The sequence below is a fragment of the Auxenochlorella protothecoides genome (genome assembly GCF_000733215.1).
Source record: "Auxenochlorella protothecoides strain 0710 unplaced genomic scaffold scaffold66, whole genome shotgun sequence".
Taxonomy (NCBI): domain Eukaryota; kingdom Viridiplantae; phylum Chlorophyta; class Trebouxiophyceae; order Chlorellales; family Chlorellaceae; genus Auxenochlorella; species Auxenochlorella protothecoides.
The window spans coordinates 82657-98161 of record NW_011934357.1 but is presented as its reverse complement, the minus strand read 5'-3'; the positions used below and the strand labels follow the sequence as shown (position 1 = coordinate 98161).

Genomic DNA, 15505 nt, shown 5'->3' with positions numbered 1-15505 from the left:
TCGCCCGGCTGACAGTGTCCATGCTCCGTGGGACCCTGTGAATCTGCTTATGGGTTTGTCGCTCCCCTATTTCTTCCTCGGCCCCCACTCAGACCAGTAGTACTTTGTTGCTCGCACGGGAAACATCCCGGGTTTCCCCCACGCCCTAGCCACCAGCACTTCCAACTGCCCTTGCATGCCCGATCTGTCTTGAAGCCATGCCCAGCCTCGCAACGCATCCCCTATCGCCCCTGTAACACTAGCGCTTTTGGGCTGGCACCCTGTCACAGGAAGGGGGGAACCAAGGGGAAGGAGCACGCCTGCCACCCAGCGCTCGGGGCATGCAAAGGTCAATGTGGACGGGACCCCCGCTCCACGACTCCCCTGAGTCTGTCCTGAAAGATGGAGGCTCGTCTCTGACCGGGCAGGGAGGTCTTCCTCTTCCTCCTCGGTGCCGTCCTCAGAGCCTCGCTGGTCCACGTCTCTGACGCGACTGCCGGGACCTCCCGTGCCTGTGGAGCTCTGGGCGGCCTCGAGTCACTCTGTGGCTGAACACTGGCGGTGGGGTGCAGGCCGGTGTGTGCAGGGCCGCGCGGTGACTTGGCGGGCAGGCACCCCGCCTTCTCGGAGACTGGTTGGGTTGCAGTGCTTGGCGTGCCAGGCCTGAATTGCCCTGCTGATCTGCCCTCCTCATGCCTCCTCCCTGCACTCTCGTTGCGCGGCTGCGGGGACGGCGGCGGCATCACCACCCGCCGCATGCTCACGGCATGGACCTTTACAGGGAAGGGGTTTGAGAGGTGCCAGGTCGCAGAGGGACATGCCCACTTGGGCGCGGCGGGACCAGGGCCAGGCCCGCGCAGACAGGGTACGCATTTCTGGACCTGAGCCCAGACGCTGCCTCCCTGAGCATGCACAGCAAGGCTGCAGTGAGGCCCCCCCTCAACAACACAAAGCCCTCACCTCAAATGGGGTACGCCCGGCCCGAGTGGCATGGGCCGCCAGGTACCCTTCCACGAATACCAGGTCGTTCTTGGCCAGACTCTTGCCAGCCGACACAGCAAGCTCATGCCACGTCCTGACTCTGACCCTGACAAGTGGGTGGCATGATCTCAGTTTGGGACTTCGTACTGCTGAGGTCGCAGCAGGACTCTGTCACTATCAAAAAGCTAAACTGTCCGGTCCAGGAACACTGCAGAGAACCAGCTGCCAGTGGGTCCTTCAGGAGGGTCTGCCTCATCAGCACGACCCTGCGCCATGTCTCCACTCCACTCCCACCCACCACAATGGCTCCTTGAGCTTATTGTAGGACACGCTGAGCGTCAGGCTGGCTGTGTACCGACTTCTCCCAAGATGGGCCAGGGAGGGGTCCTCGACCAGGTGTCCGATCATGTGCACCATGTTTTGACGCTCGGGGGAGTAGAGCATTTGGGGCAAGGGGGGGTAGTTCTCCTCCAGGTCACTGGCCGCGGGAGCACTGTGGCTGGGTACCCCACGGTGGGGGCCCGCTGAGGTAGCCTGGCTGGCCCATCCTCGTCGGTACTCGGATAATCCAGGAGGTGTGGGGGTGCAATTGGCGCCGTTTATGCGTCTAGAATCAGTCCTCGAGCGACCAATGGCAGGGTCGAGTGGCATCCGGCATGCTGCCCAATGCATGGGGTGTCGGAGAAAGACGCCCTGAAAACAGTCGAAGGCGAGGCAGTGAGGTGGGTATCACATGCTCCGACAAATAAATAATACTACTGTGGCGAAAAAGCATAAGCATGTGTGCTCTGGAGTCGGAACCTTGTCCGTCAGGCATCGGATGGAAGTCCGTGTAGCGATCAGGTTGTTCGTGCTGAGCTCTCGCCGATTCGCCAAAACCTCTGCCTGACATGTAACTGAGCGTTTCGTGATGTCATGCACCGAGAGCTTTACATGAGGTTCCTTGACCAGCGCGGCAGCATTGCGTGCTGGAAACAATTGAAGGTGCAAGACATGAGAATGGTCAAGGCGGGCGTCTGGCTACTGTCCTTCTCTCGCCTTGTCAGCGCTCTGCTGACTCCCTGGCTCCCTCACAATCTTTCGGATTGTTTTGGCATACACCTGCATGATGGCACACAGTGGGTTGGTCCATTCAGACTATACTTTCAGAAAGTGAAAACTGTCATTACCACGGCCTGTCCCTGTGCCAATACCAGCGGCCCACTACCCACCTGCAGCCGGCTGTAACCAGCGGGAGTCGTGTATGTGGCCAGGTACCCAACGACTTGAATCTGATCCCTTTTCCTCAGCTGTAGTGCTGCTGCATCCGCTAGGTCATGCCAGGCCTTCACCTCAACCCTGAGTTGGGGGGGAGGGGGGAACATTAACAGTGAGAACACTGAGCCTCCTATCTGGCATCCCAGCTCCTGAAAGGCCTGGGGTGCGTCGGATCCCCGGGCACCTGCATGCATCAACCCATCACCCACCAGGTCGTGACGGGACTGGGGAATCTGACGGCCAGTGCCAGATGAGTCAACCGAGCACCACTTGCCAGTTCTACATAGTCTGGGTCCCGGCCAAGATTGCCCACCAGCGTCACGTAGTTGTGGTGCGGCTTGTTATATGGGACCTCTTCTATCACTGTCTCGGCGTGGTCTTCATAGGGGTCCGGGCCAGCACCCTGGTCCGCACTGGCAGTGAGCCGGGAGGCGGTGAAGGACCTTCTCCAGGGATGGCCCGCACCCAGCCCTCCGACGGCTTGCCGTGCGGCCCTGAGGGCCTGCATCGTGGCGTGTCGCAGTCCTCAGGGACCTTGTCGGAGTTGTCCTCCTGATGTTGACAGTCGTGCTCGTATGAGGAAGTGCAACTTCCGCGCGCGCAGTGAGTGCGAATCGCGACTGGCTCTAATGTAAAGCAGCTGAGGCGTGCGAGCTCTATATGGTGAGATGGTGGATGTGCAAATGCATGGAAGTCCCGGGGTGAACAACAGGTTGGAACGAAAGAGATTGCGCCACTTACTCCTCCGGGACATCCACCGCGCTCAGTACATGCATGGTGCAGGGAAAGTACATTTTCGAGTCTCTGGCCCTCAGACCGTGTCTGCAGTGTGCAGCTGTCCTTGAGAGTCCAGTTTATGCAGCTCAGACTTGACCCAGGCTGGGCTGGAAGAGATCCAGAGTGCTGGAGCATTGACTGTAGATTGGGGAATGGGCGAAGTGGTTCAGAGGGAGGTGCCGTGTCCACCACCATGGCATCCTTGAATAAACTTCAGCGATTGACATCTGCTATCGAGAAGTAAGAGACCTGCGATGCCCTCTTCTGCCCACCAAACGCATCGTTGCCACCTCCCTAGCTCCCTAGACTTGCCCCATCGACTCACGTCCACCATTCCGCAGTTTGAAGTCCGGGTGGCGGGGCTTGACGCTGCCGCTCTCTTTCTTCCCCCGGTAGTCCAGCCAGTCTAAAGGGTCGCGAGGGGAGCGTACTTGGCTAGGGTGACGGTGCAAGTCCCCAATGAACTCATGAACTCGTGACGCAATGCAGAGTGCTGGGACCGGTGCAACAGCCCTCACTCCCCAGAAAAGGCGACAGGATGCTGGACCATAGCAGGTGGGCTCGGGTCCTGCGAACACGCCATGCCGTGACCTGTCATCGCCCTTAATCCGACCCACCCGGAGATCCCACCTGAGGGGTTCTCAAAGAGATTCATCCACAGCTGATCCTGCTCCTCGTTTGACAGCCGCTGCTTCGCAGCTGGGCTGGCCTGCTCGCCTGCCCCAGACGACTGATGGGGCGGAGCAGACTCATGGCTGGAGGGGAATGCATCGTTGCCTTGCCCTTGGGCATCGTATATTACTTTCCGTATGGCGCGGGCCACAACCTAGGTTAGGGGTTTGTAAGAGTGGCGAGTTCAGCACTGCACAGACATGCTCCGTTGCTGACATCATCTGACTGTCTCGGTATCTTGGTGCACCACGCAAGATCCCAAACCTAACGACAAAAACGGAAACAGGCACTCTGTATCCCAAGGGGGATCCTTCGACGGCATGCCAGGCTCTGCAGATCGTACCTGGGCTTTACGATTGCCAGCAGCGGTGTCTAGAATGGTGAGGTAGCCCTCCACCTCGACCTTGGAGCCTTTTCGCAGCCCCTGGGCCGCCGCCTCAGCCAGCTCATTCCATACTACAACGTCAACCCTATTGCACGTTGACATGGCAAGGATTGCGCATGCATAAACCTCAATGCTTCGATGTCACAAGGCGACTAAGCGGGAAATCACATACCTCCCGATTCAACCTCAGCTACAACTCTCTGGGCATATATACCCAAGCACAGCACAGGCCCTGGTTCCTACCAGAAGGCAGGCTTCGTCTTGCGAGACACAGCCATGGCCATTGTCGCAGTCTTACTGCCGCTCTCCAAGTAGCGGAGGTCCACGTCGCCGCCCAGATTCCCGATCAGAGAGACAGTGTTATACTTGTCTTTGTTGTAAGGCACCTCCTCCAAGGGGGCCACTCTGCCCTCTGACTGGCTGGCGAATGCTGCTCGCCTGGAACTTTCAACCCCTCTTTGTCGCCATGACGAAAGCATGTGTTGTGTGGGGGTATGAAGATGTGCACGGGAGGTGTGTAGGGCTGCTGCGTGCCGCATCCCCCCTGCCACCCGGGCAGTGGGGGCCGCGCACGCCAGGAGACTCAGGGCGTAACGCATCATGAGAAGATTTGAGACTCGCGATACCCTGATACCAGATATGGGGCACAATTGGTCTTTCAGGCTGCGCGTCGGAGTTGGAAACCACCGGAGATTTCTGTTCGGACTCGTGATTTCGAGACGGATCAGTGGGAACGAGACGATGCCATATGGGGGGATGGGGTGACCCACTCACCCTGCCATTCAAGTTTCTTGCGGCGAGCTCCCATGTGCACACATTAGCTTACAGAGTTGAGGACTGGTCCACTAGTGCAACACCTTCTGCAACACACTCCTCGCATGTGCACAAGAATTCGTACTCTGCCAGGGCATCCTGTCGCTCTTGGAGTGGGGCGTCCTCGTCGATGTAGGAGATCGTGATCTCCTCTCCCAGGGAGATGTCTCTGAGAGCCACCAGAACAGCTGTGGGTGTGGGATTGTTTGGGGCGAGGGGTGATCTTCGCATCGCGCTCTTTGGTGGGAATCCAAGTTTGGGGGCCGGGCGTCATCGACAGCCAGGCAACCGTGCAGGTGTGTAGATGCCCACTGATGTCCCCGCTGACTGGGTATCAAGCCTGACTGCTTGGGACACGACCTCAGCCCAACCCTGCTCCCGCACCTGCCCCCGTGGTGTCCTGGTCCCGTTTGAACGCGTGTGTGTTTGGTCTGCACGAGTGGTTGCAGCAGCTCTGAAGCCTGTAGAATCCCGTGCCACTGACGCTCAGGGCGTCGCCGTACGCCTCCACGAACACCGCCACCTCCCGCGCAGCTGCACCGGCAGGATCCTGCTGGCCCTCGCTCCGCCTGGGGTCAGTGAGGTACTGCTCTTGGTACCACCTGTACCAGGCGAGCGCCGGGCTGGGCACGACGAGGTCCAGGTTGTTCAGCTCCACCATGCCGACCAGGCACCCCACCACGTCCTCGTGGAAGAGGGCGGGGAAGCGGGGGTCCCAGAGGGCGCGCCGGAAAAGGTCCGCCGCGGTCTGACACAACTCGTGTCGTTCTGTCAGGGGGTGAATCGGCCGAGCGTGAGCAGCAGGAGAGGAACCGGCGGGTTGCAGTCCGAGGAGGCCAGGCGGTGCATGCTGGTGGGCGGGTCTCCTGCGAATGCCGCCCCACAGCCTCTTGAGTCGAGAGCGGTGCAGAGCCTCAAGCGACATGTGGGCGACGGATGCCACCACAAACCTCCAAACCCCCTGCCCAATCCTGTCCCTTCCCCTGAAGCCCTCACGTTGCCTCAGCTCTGCTGCCTCGCCCTCCCCCAGGCCCGTCACGGGCAGCTCCCACCACAGCCGCTTGTGCCCATGGGCCAGGGGCTCCCAGGCTTTGACCAGGGCAGCCCACTCAGCGTCCGTCCGTTCGCCCTCCGGCTGCAGCCCGCCGGCCTCCAGCTCGGCGTCGGCCCGGGACAGGACGCCGGCCAGGGCTCGGGCCACGAACTCGAACACAGGGTTGCACTCGCGCGCAAAGCTGCGCAGCTGTCGCAGCGCGGCGCGACGCTGCGGCTGCGCGCCTGCCCGAGGGACCCGGCTGCCGCCGCTCGCGGGGGGGTTGGCGCAGAGGAGCTGGGCGTACCCCGCCCATGCCTCGGTCTCGGCCACCTCGCTGGCAAAAAGCAGGTCGGCATCACCCCGACCGAGCACCTGAAGGGAGGTGGAGGGGCAGGGCGGGGTGAATGGCAGCTCAGCTTCTGGGCCACCGTCGCCTACACCTCCATGCAGGGCTGCCGCTGAGAGCGCGACTCAGGGGAACATCCCGGGGGGCATCGGCAGCAAGGACTGCGAGCTCGGCAAGTAATCCAGCACCTCACCGGAGACGGCAGTGGCCACTGGTCGGAGCCAGGCAGGCGGACCGCTCCGGAGCGGAGCCCCGACTCGACCTCCTCAGACACTGGAAAGGTAGGGCAGCACGGCGGCGAGCCTTCCTCACAGTCATCGCTCTCGTCGCTCTGGCACGTCGCGGCCGCACACAGGGCGGGGTCGGCTCGCAGAGCTGCAGGACGTGCCAGATGATGGGGGTTTGGGGTCCAAACCCAGACGAGGGCGTCGGCACGCCCTTCCCTTCCCCAGCCAGGCTCGTGAGCGGACCACTGTCGCCACCCAGACAGCTCAACGGGGCTGTCCCCGCAGCATGAGCATGCTGGCGGCCCCAGGAACAACCTCCCATACCCCGAATCTCGCCACACAGCCTGAGCACCTCGCGCGGCGTGGGCCAGGTGGGCTTCCAGCGTCGGGCCCAGGACGGCAAAGCTGTGCTGGCAGGCTGCCACGATGGCCGCGGAGTCGGGCTCCTGACAGGCCACCAGAGGCGGCTCGATCAGCACGACCTCGCCCTCCTTGAAGGACTGTGGCGGGTGGCTTGAGGTGAGAGTGAGCATCCTGGTGTGGGCGAGGTACTGCCCATCCATGCTCCACCATCCCACATAGCAGGTACACAATCATACAGGTACAGGAACCCTCCAGAAACAGGTGCAGGCAGCATGATGCACTCACAGCTGTCGCCTGCAAGCCCTTCCCCCGTCCGTGTCCGATGTGAGGATTCACAGACAGACCTGACTTCCTGGTGAACTGTGTGGGCAGGGAAGAAGGTCTGATGAAATTAACTTGATGGGTGACATACGGACCCAACTAGAGGCCATGAGTTGTGGTGCATTGCCGAGGCAATTGGCCCCTCTGCAAGCATACCTTGGTGTAATAGTCGGCGATTCTAGTCTCGTCTGATGGCACCTCCAGCAGAGTAGCGACCTGGCGTGCGATCAAGTCGCCCTCGGCTGTGGAGGACATGGCGAGGTTCCTAGTATTCCCAATGAGGCTCTCAAGGGCAATCAATGCTGGAGAGAGTCGGCCCTCAGCTCTAGCCTAGGGAGTGGACAACGACCAGAGGGAAGGTGCAATCGACCCTCTTGAAAGCTATGTGAATGCGATACAATGCTGAATTCGAGATTGATAAGACAATACCAATTTCCAAGCCTGCCGGGGCGTGGGCTGGGTGAGGAACATTCGCAGCAGCAGTGGTCGCCCCTTGGGAGGGGCAGCTGGCCCTCTTCGAGACCTTGTCTGACGCCTTTAGGTGGCCCTAGCCCAGCATGCTGTTGTTTGCCAATGTGGGCGCTGAGAATCTCCCACTCCAGCGTGCTGCAAGCCGCGCGAATGCTCCACCATGCAGCGCAGGGCGCGAACCCTGTCCGGGCATCGACGGCCGGGGTCGAATTCCAGTACGGTTCGCACAGTTCCCTCCCACGACATTTTAACTGGACCAGAGGTGGGGCGCGACGCTCCCTCCCACCTCGTCGACTGCGTGTCTGTCGAATAGTATTGCAAGGGGTGTAATCACAACCAGGAGGAGTCGCTGCGGCGAAGCAGTCCGATTCGTTTGCACGGTGGTGAGCTGGGCCTGCTGTGCGCGGGTTCAAATCCAGCTGATGGTCGTGCTAAATGTCTGTCATGGTGTCCCCCCACCCGCCCGGACTGCGCCCCCCCTGTGCATCCCGCACCCACCGGACGGGGCGGAAAGCCAGGGATCACCCGCTCTCTCCGCCCCTGGCCTGCCCGGACAAGGATTCTGGCCCGGCTCTTACGATGCAAACCTGCCCCTGGCATGCAGGCACGGTTCCCTGACACCTGCCCACTCCTCCCCGCAGCCCGACCCATGTCACCATGTGCTTCCTGCCCTGTTGTGCCGCCGGCGCTGTAGGCGCAGCCTACGCTGCCAACAAGGCCTCCAACGCCCTGGACAAGGCCTTTGCCCCCAAGCCGGAGCCCACGGAGGCAGCCTTCGTCACCGAGCTGAAGCTCTTCTCGGGTATCACCTCCCCTCCCCAGGATCAGGAGATCACCAAGGGGTTTGAACGCAAGGCGCGCCCCGTCAGCAAGAAGGAGGCCGAGAGCAAGGCCCGACTCCAGCGCCTGATCGAGGAGAACAAGGGGGGCGGTCGGCGGTGAAAGGAGATCCTCGTTGAAACCCTACTAGACACCGGCCTGTTCGCGGGATAGGGGGACGTGCCTCAGCATCTGGCGACGCTCATGTCCTCAGCTACAGGCGCGCTCTGCCACACCAGCACCGCGCTTGGCTCCAGCATGACAGGAGTCATGCCGGTCCCATGCCTGGCCCCAGGGCCGGCCGTGGCACCCAAGGTTGAGACAGCATCGCTGCGTACAGGTGAGGGGAGCCGGCCATGCTACCCATCCTGCCCTTTCTCTGCGCTGACATTTGACGTGGCTGGGACGTGACCCAGCACCAGTTCCAAGCTTGCTGCCTCTCTGTCCTGAACAGACTAGCGCCAGCAGGCAAATCTCTGCTCCTCACCGCAGGAGGACTCGAGGATGGGGACGTTGATGTATCACTTCGGCCTGCCAGTCAGAACGGCGCCAACCACTCGGAAACCACGTGCGTGCCTGCTGCTGCTGTAGGGCAGCCTTGGGCAGTGGGATGGTGCCAGTGCCATGCATGCGTTAGGTCCGGCCCCTTGGCGCCCAGGGCTGCCTGATTGGTCCGACAGGGCGGATGGGGGCCCCGCTCCGCCCTCGCCACACGCCTGCAGCACGGCCCTCAAGCGCTGAGCCCTGCGCACCCGATGGCAACCTCGCGCCGCGCTTTCCTGCAGGCGCCCCGGCTGGAGTGCGCGGTCCGCTGAGGGGTCCGAGGGGACGGGCGCCTCCCACCACGACTCCGACGCCGCAGAGGCAGAGGGCGGCGGGGCGGGGGGGGAGGAGCTGGAGGATGAGGACGTGGAGCGAGGTGCGTGCTGCACTGGGAGGGCGTCAGGATGCTGGATGGATGCCCACTCTATTGAGAGTGTGCCGGTGGGGTTAGGCAAGGGTGTCCCGGCAGACAGGTGTGCACCGCATCGACCAGCATGGGCACCCCCTTGTGCCTTACGCAGACGTCAACATGAAGGTGGAGCGGCCCCTGACGGCAGCAGAGGTGGCAGCCGGCCTGAGGACGGTGCAGGGCATGTGGGAGATGGCAGCAGTCCTGGACTTCCTCACGCTCTTCAAGTGAGGCGCATGCGGAGGAGGGTGGGGCTGCAGTGAAGGGGCCGGGGTCCGCATTTTGGGCTGCAGGGATGGAGTGGGAAGGGGCCGATGCTGGTGGTGAGGAGCCCACCGTCCCTGGGGCCAGCAGTGGCGGGGCTGGAGGCTGGCTGGCCGCCAGGTCCAAGGTCCCCCCTCCTCACAGCGTTCGACCCCTGCCTGCGCAGGCCCCAGCTGCGGCTGTCGCGGGAGCTGGGCGCCGACGAACTGGAGCACGTGCTGGTGACCAGCGCGGGCGACGGCGGCCTGCTGGCCGACCTGCACGCCGACCTCCTGCGCGGCATCTCACCCAAGTCGGTGATCGATCCCGGCAACTGGGTGGTGCACCTGGCCAACAAGATCAAGTTCCACTGGAAGGGCGCTCCAGGTAGGGTGGAAAAGGGTGAAGGAGGGGGTGGAGGGGGATGGGATGGATGAGTTGGCTTGGGGGAGTGGGCAGGAAACAGAGGATGGGATGAGGGTGGAAGTAGGAGGGTTTCCAGGAAGGGAGCATGGGGCAGATTGGGGGCCCAGCGTCATACTTGCATGACTGAATACATTGCCGGGAAGCTGGGCCCGCCCCACCCCCAAACCCGTCCACCTACAACAGGTGGCGAGCCCTGCCCCTTTCGGCCGGAAAAGTACTTTGAGGCCGTGACCTATGCCGGCTTGCCCGTGGAGCAGAGGTGGGCGGTTGGTGGATGGGGATGCCAGGTACCCCGCTGCTTCTGCAGAGAAGGAAAGGATTGTTAGGGGAAGGGAAGTGGCCAGTGGCACTGTGCAATCCAAAAGATGCACGTTTACTCACTACCATCCAGGTTGTGCCTGGAACATTCGCGATACTACCCAGTGCTTTGACAAACCACATCACCTCCGTCTCCTCCTTCCAGGGTCAAGGCCCTCCACTTTGTGTGCTGTGTGCGACTGGATCGGGAGGACTGCCAGGTGGGTTGCTGGTGTGTTGCTGTACACATGTGGCATGATCTGGCGCTCGGGAACGCATTCTGGAGGCTACATGGGGGGAGGTCAATTGCGTCAGGGGCTCTTCTCTCCCACTCCCAGCTCCTCTGCTGGTGGCCATGCGCCGTGCTACCGGAACACCCCCACCCGACCACCTAGACCAGCTCACTGCCTGCAGGCCCGGATCGAGGAGGCCTTGCGGCCGCGCACGCGCAAGGAGCTGGCGGCCATCGAGGCGGCGAAGGAGGCCGCGGCTGCCGCCCGGCCGACGCGTGGCAGCAGGGCGGCGGCGGCCGCCTTCCAGCCGCCAGAGGACGTGGACAGCTTCCGGCGGGAGGCCATCGGGGCGGAGGCCTCCGGTATCTCCTACTACTACCTCACGGGGGAGATGGGTGCGCCGCTGTGTGTGTGGGCATGGAGTGTTGCGTTCTGGGTTGATGAGGATGGAGGGGGTGCGAAGAAATCGGTATGGGGAGTTGAGCTCGTGCTGTGCGATTGGCGAGGGACGCTGCAGCGTTGCAGGTGTATGTGTGGCAGGAAAGAGCATGCGCGGGTGCGCCAGTCAGGCCTTGTGGCTTCCAGCACTTTATAGCATTCTATCACCTGCCCATTCTCTCAAACCTCTCACATCCACAAACTTTCCCACTGTGCCGCCCAGGCTCGCGCCTCTTTCGAGACATACCGGCGGAGCTGGCGCGGCGGCAGGGCCCCGGCGGCGCAGACAGGGGCCAGGGGTCGGGGGAGGAGGAGAGCGGCCCCGAGGCCGATTTCGCCGAGCGCAAGGGGGGGAAGAAGCGGCGGGGGCGGGCGGCCGCGTACGTTGTGCCGCCTGCGCCAGCGCCGGGGGCGTGGGAGCTGCTGGCCACCACCGTGCCGCAGATGGAGGTGGGTGTTTGGGAGTAGGGAGACCCGGAATGGCTGCGGGGCGCGTACTGTGTTTGCGACTCAAATCGATGCATGCCGGCCGCCTGCCTCGAGGAGCTCCCCAAAAAATCCCCAGGGGGTCGCAAAGACTATGCGGTCTCGCCGAAACCTCGTGGGTACCCCGACTGCTACACCTCGATGTCTCACCCCTGTCATCCCAATTCTGTTTCCACCAACCAGTCGATCGGCGAGCGGCTGCATCGGAGCATGAAGCCGCAGGACAAGGCCGTGGGCCGAGTAATTCTCGAGGATGTGAGTGCGGGAGGATGTGGTTCTGGGTATTGGGGGGGTCAAAGTCAGCGCACACGCATGGAGTCTCTCATGTGCCCCAGGGAGTGCGCTCCAAGCTTCTCCTCTTCTCCCCTGCAATAATCAGTGTGGACACCACCATCACTCCTTGTTCTCCCTCGCAGCTGGTCCCGCGGCTGCAGGAGCGCCAGGCCGCGGAGGCCAAGCGCCTGAAGGCCACCGAGCGAGTGGCGCGGCGGCTGGGCGAGCCGTCGCTGTACGGCGACGAGCCGGGGGGCAGGTCGCGGCGCGAGCGCCGCGCCGTCAACTATGCCTTCACCGACTACGACGACATGCTGCGCTCCGCGATCCGGCGCAGCCAGCGCAGCGGCGAGACCGGCGACGAGTTCCTGGAGGAGGGTCGGCGCGGCAAGCGGGGGGTGAGTCTTGTGGGGGGCAGAATAGTGGGGGGAGGCGAGTCTGTGAAGGTTGATCACAACCTGTGAGCGCCAGTCAGGCAACAGGGGCGCAGGGTTGTCCTGCAAGGCGCAGAAGGCCCAAGAGTACCATTCAAAGCACCTCTGCTCGTCTCTTGACGTAAGGATTCGCTCCCCTTCTTGCCCCGCAGGCGTCCCCTGTCCGCCTGGACCCCGCCGTTGAGGCGCAGATGGGCCTGAGGCGGGGGCGCTCCGTCGCCGGCCACCACTCCGGGTGAGCAGCTGTGTGCGCTTCCCTTGAGGAATATGGGGGGGTGCATGGGATTGTACCCCACAGTTTGGGAGGAGCGAATGACGAGAACGAGGGGGTGGCAGGGCTTGCTGGGAGTGGGTGACCTGCACCCGGGTGTTGTGCTCGAGTCACGCTGGCAGGAGAAGGGCTGAGGTTCCTGGTACGTCTCGTGCCACCGCGCGTCCCCCCACACCATGCTCTGCAGGGCCGAGGAGGTGCCAGAGATCAACGAGCGTGCGCTGCGACAGGCTGCGGCCGCGCAGAAGGCTGAAGAGGAGGCCGCAGCTATAAGGGCGGCCGAGCAGGCCGCAGAGGAGGCGGCAAGGGCAGAGGAGGAGGCCGCCAGGGCGGCAGAAGAGGCGGCGGCGCGGGCGGTCGAGGAGGCGGCGCGGGCGGCGGAGGAAGCGGCGGCCCGCGCCAAGGCAGAGGCCGCAGCGCGGGCCGCCGCCGAGCGCGCCAGGGCGGAGAAGCGGAAGAGGGAGGCGGCGCGGCGGGAGGAGCGTGAGCGAGCGGCCGCCCAGGGTCCCCCCGCGCCCTTCCAGGTCGAGCGGCCGGCGCCGCTGCGGGTGCGCCTGCCCGTGCCCGCCCATCTGCGAGACAGCGCACACCCCGCGGCGTACGAGCCCGCTGCCACAGAGCAGTACCCCGGAGTGTGGGGAGGGGGCCCCGCCCCTTGGCAGAGCGCCGGGCACGGACCTGCGCAGCCTTATGCGTCTCCGCAGCAGTACGCGTCCGCGCAGCAGTACGCCCCCGCCCCGGTGCAGTACGACCCGCAGCGATACCTGGGCATGGCGCAGGCCATCGCGGCCGCCGGCGCCGCAGAGCAGCGGCATGCTTTCCAGCCCCTGGCCTGGGCCCCCGATGCGCAGGTGCCCCAGCCGGCCCCGCAGCAGGCCGCCGCGGTCCCGGGCCAGGGTGCTGCCGCACAGCATGCACAGCATGCCGCACACGGCCCTTCGTACGCGTGGCCGGGGCCCCCGCCGCAGCAGCGCTAGCCTGGTCGGGCGGTCTGACGCACGCCCGTTCCTTCATATTGATGCCCGTCCTATTGCACTGTGTTGTAAATTTGCACGGCGCTGATGGGAGCAGGGGCAGGGGCATGCTGAGCACTGGCCGACCTGGCGCGGGCAGAAGGACTCGACGGAGCCTCTCGTGTGGCTGCCCTCCCCGACACTCGCCAGTGGTGCGCGCACGCACGCGTCACCGCCGGCTGCGCTGCCGGTGCAGATCGACGACGGCGCCGACCAGCTGTTCCTCGATGACGCTGCCGGGGGGCGCAGATGGGTCCAGTCGCAGCACGCTGCAGTGGATCGGGGCTGCCCTACCCTCGCCGGCTCTCACCAGGAGCGTCACCCTTTCTTTCCTGCTGTGCAGCTCGTTTGCCAGCACGGCATCCACGCCATACTTCTGAATGGCAGCCTTTGCCTGCAGCGGGTGATGGTGGGCAGGGGGGGTGCCCTGTCAGTGGGAAGATCCGGTGATAAAGGCAAGGGCAGCGGACCGTTGCCAAGCCAGCCAGCGCCCTGCCTTTGGTCCCCAAGACACATGAAACTTGTTCCATCGGCACAGATCGCATTGATCGTGACTAGTGGCATGGTAAGGGTCTGCCATCTATCCTCACCCATTCCAGCACAAACCTTGGTGAGGAGCACCTCCTCGTCCGTTTCCAGCTTGAATGACACGACCGTGGCGTGGGGTGCCCAGACTGACGTCAGCTCACCGAGCAGCTTGGGGACCTTTTGCAGCTCGAGGACGAGGGGGCCTGCGCCCGAGATCTTGTGCTCCACCTGGGCAGAGGTCGGAGCAAAGGGGGGGGGGTGAGGCTGGGCAGAGACAAAGGCGGCACACACACGAGCATGCCTTCTGGCAGCAGCTAATACTCAGATGCCCAAAACTCTCAGACACCGCTTCCTTCCCACCATTTCAGCCCAGGGTATGTAGTAGTCTGACACAGCTGCTGCAAGGTAGAAGAGGGCCAAGCGACCGTGAGACGCGAGGCGTCTTGCTATCACCTCCAGATACTGCGATTCGGGAAATGGTGATGGGGAGGGTGACTGGCTCGCCTGAGCGCGGAGCCCTCAGATTTGGACAGCAAGAGAAGTAAGCCCAGCTCCCGGGATTGGTACCCAAATTGATGTGCTTCAAACCCTGTGCACGCCTGCCTGGCAGCGCCATGCACGGCGCGGCCGCTCCCTTTCCCTCACTGTCTGCATGCGAGAACCCACAACAGGCATAACCTTACCTGGACGTACTCAAACACGGTCGTGAAGGGGACATGGAGGAACGTCCCCGGGTCCTCTGTGCAGCTGTGGAAGGTGCGCAGGGCTTCGGCTAGGGCGCTCACCTGCAGCTCGCCAGGGCCCGACACCGAGAAGGCGGTGGCCATGTCCTCCTGGCACTCGGAGAGGAAGGGCAGCAGGGAGCCGGTGCGCGACAGGAAGATCACAGAGTAGCCTGCCTGTGAGTAGCGTGTCGCAGGGGGGGAGGGGGGGATGTAAGTGGGATTTGGCAAGGGGCCGCTTCAAGAGGGTTGTTGCCCACCTCAGTGGTTCAGACTAGAAAACCTGATTGCGGGAGGATGGCCGCCCCCCTTCCACTTAACACAATGCACCATGCCGCGTGCCTTGAGGAACTGTTCAGCTGACAGTGCGCCGCGGGTGCCCTTGCTGAAGTTGTCGATGAAGCGGACACAGTTCCTCTCCAGAGGGACGGTGGTCCCACCGGAGGTCACACACACAATGGGACGAGATTCCTCTTGACTCCTGGCCCTCTCCAAGAAGGCACTCAGCTCCCGTTCTATCCATTCCGTGTCCACCGGCGAGGACTTGCGGAAGCTCTCTGCGCCGCTGAACGACATGGGCAGCAGGCCACTCGGTGGCTAGATACCCCAAAACACCAGGGCTCGCCAAGCACATGCATATGCAGTTGTATCGGGTCGAGTAATGTCTTGCATGCCTGGTGGGCACTCCTGGCCACTCCCATTTCGGTTCGAGATCGTTTTCGTATTCAGGCGACCGACACAC

The 15505-nt window shown here is 63.2% G+C and overlaps 3 protein-coding genes across 3 annotated transcripts; 1 reads left to right on the top strand and 2 right to left on the bottom strand.

Annotated features, from left to right (window-relative positions):
* Positions 1–4873: 4873 nt before the first annotated feature.
* On the bottom strand, positions 4874–7412 carry F751_5624 (Histone-lysine N-methyltransferase ATXR2; the record flags this gene model as incomplete). The annotated part of the gene is made up of 6 exons (XM_011402345.1): positions 4874–5052; positions 5249–5632; positions 5861–6272; positions 6440–6621; positions 6826–6973; positions 7314–7412. The coding sequence occupies 6 exons, from the start codon at positions 7410–7412 to the stop codon at positions 4874–4876; spliced, it is 1404 nt and encodes a 467-aa protein (XP_011400647.1).
* Positions 7413–8285: 873 nt separating this feature from the next.
* Positions 8286–13477, top strand: F751_5623 (Cat eye syndrome critical region protein 2; the record flags this gene model as incomplete). Its single annotated transcript, XM_011402344.1, has 12 exons — positions 8286–8566; positions 9233–9366; positions 9512–9626; positions 9830–10029; positions 10252–10327; positions 10532–10586; positions 10780–10993; positions 11260–11486; positions 11706–11777; positions 11939–12193; positions 12382–12464; positions 12688–13477. The coding sequence occupies 12 exons, from the start codon at positions 8286–8288 to the stop codon at positions 13475–13477; spliced, it is 2502 nt and encodes an 833-aa protein (XP_011400646.1).
* A 205-nt stretch (positions 13478–13682) lies between these two features.
* F751_5622 (Phosphopantothenate-cysteine ligase 2) lies at positions 13683–15339 on the bottom strand (the record flags this gene model as incomplete). Its single annotated transcript, XM_011402343.1, has 5 exons — positions 13683–13907; positions 14120–14269; positions 14402–14503; positions 14725–14940; positions 15085–15339. The coding sequence occupies 5 exons, from the start codon at positions 15337–15339 to the stop codon at positions 13683–13685; spliced, it is 948 nt and encodes a 315-aa protein (XP_011400645.1).
* Between the last annotated feature and the right edge of the window lie 166 nt (positions 15340–15505).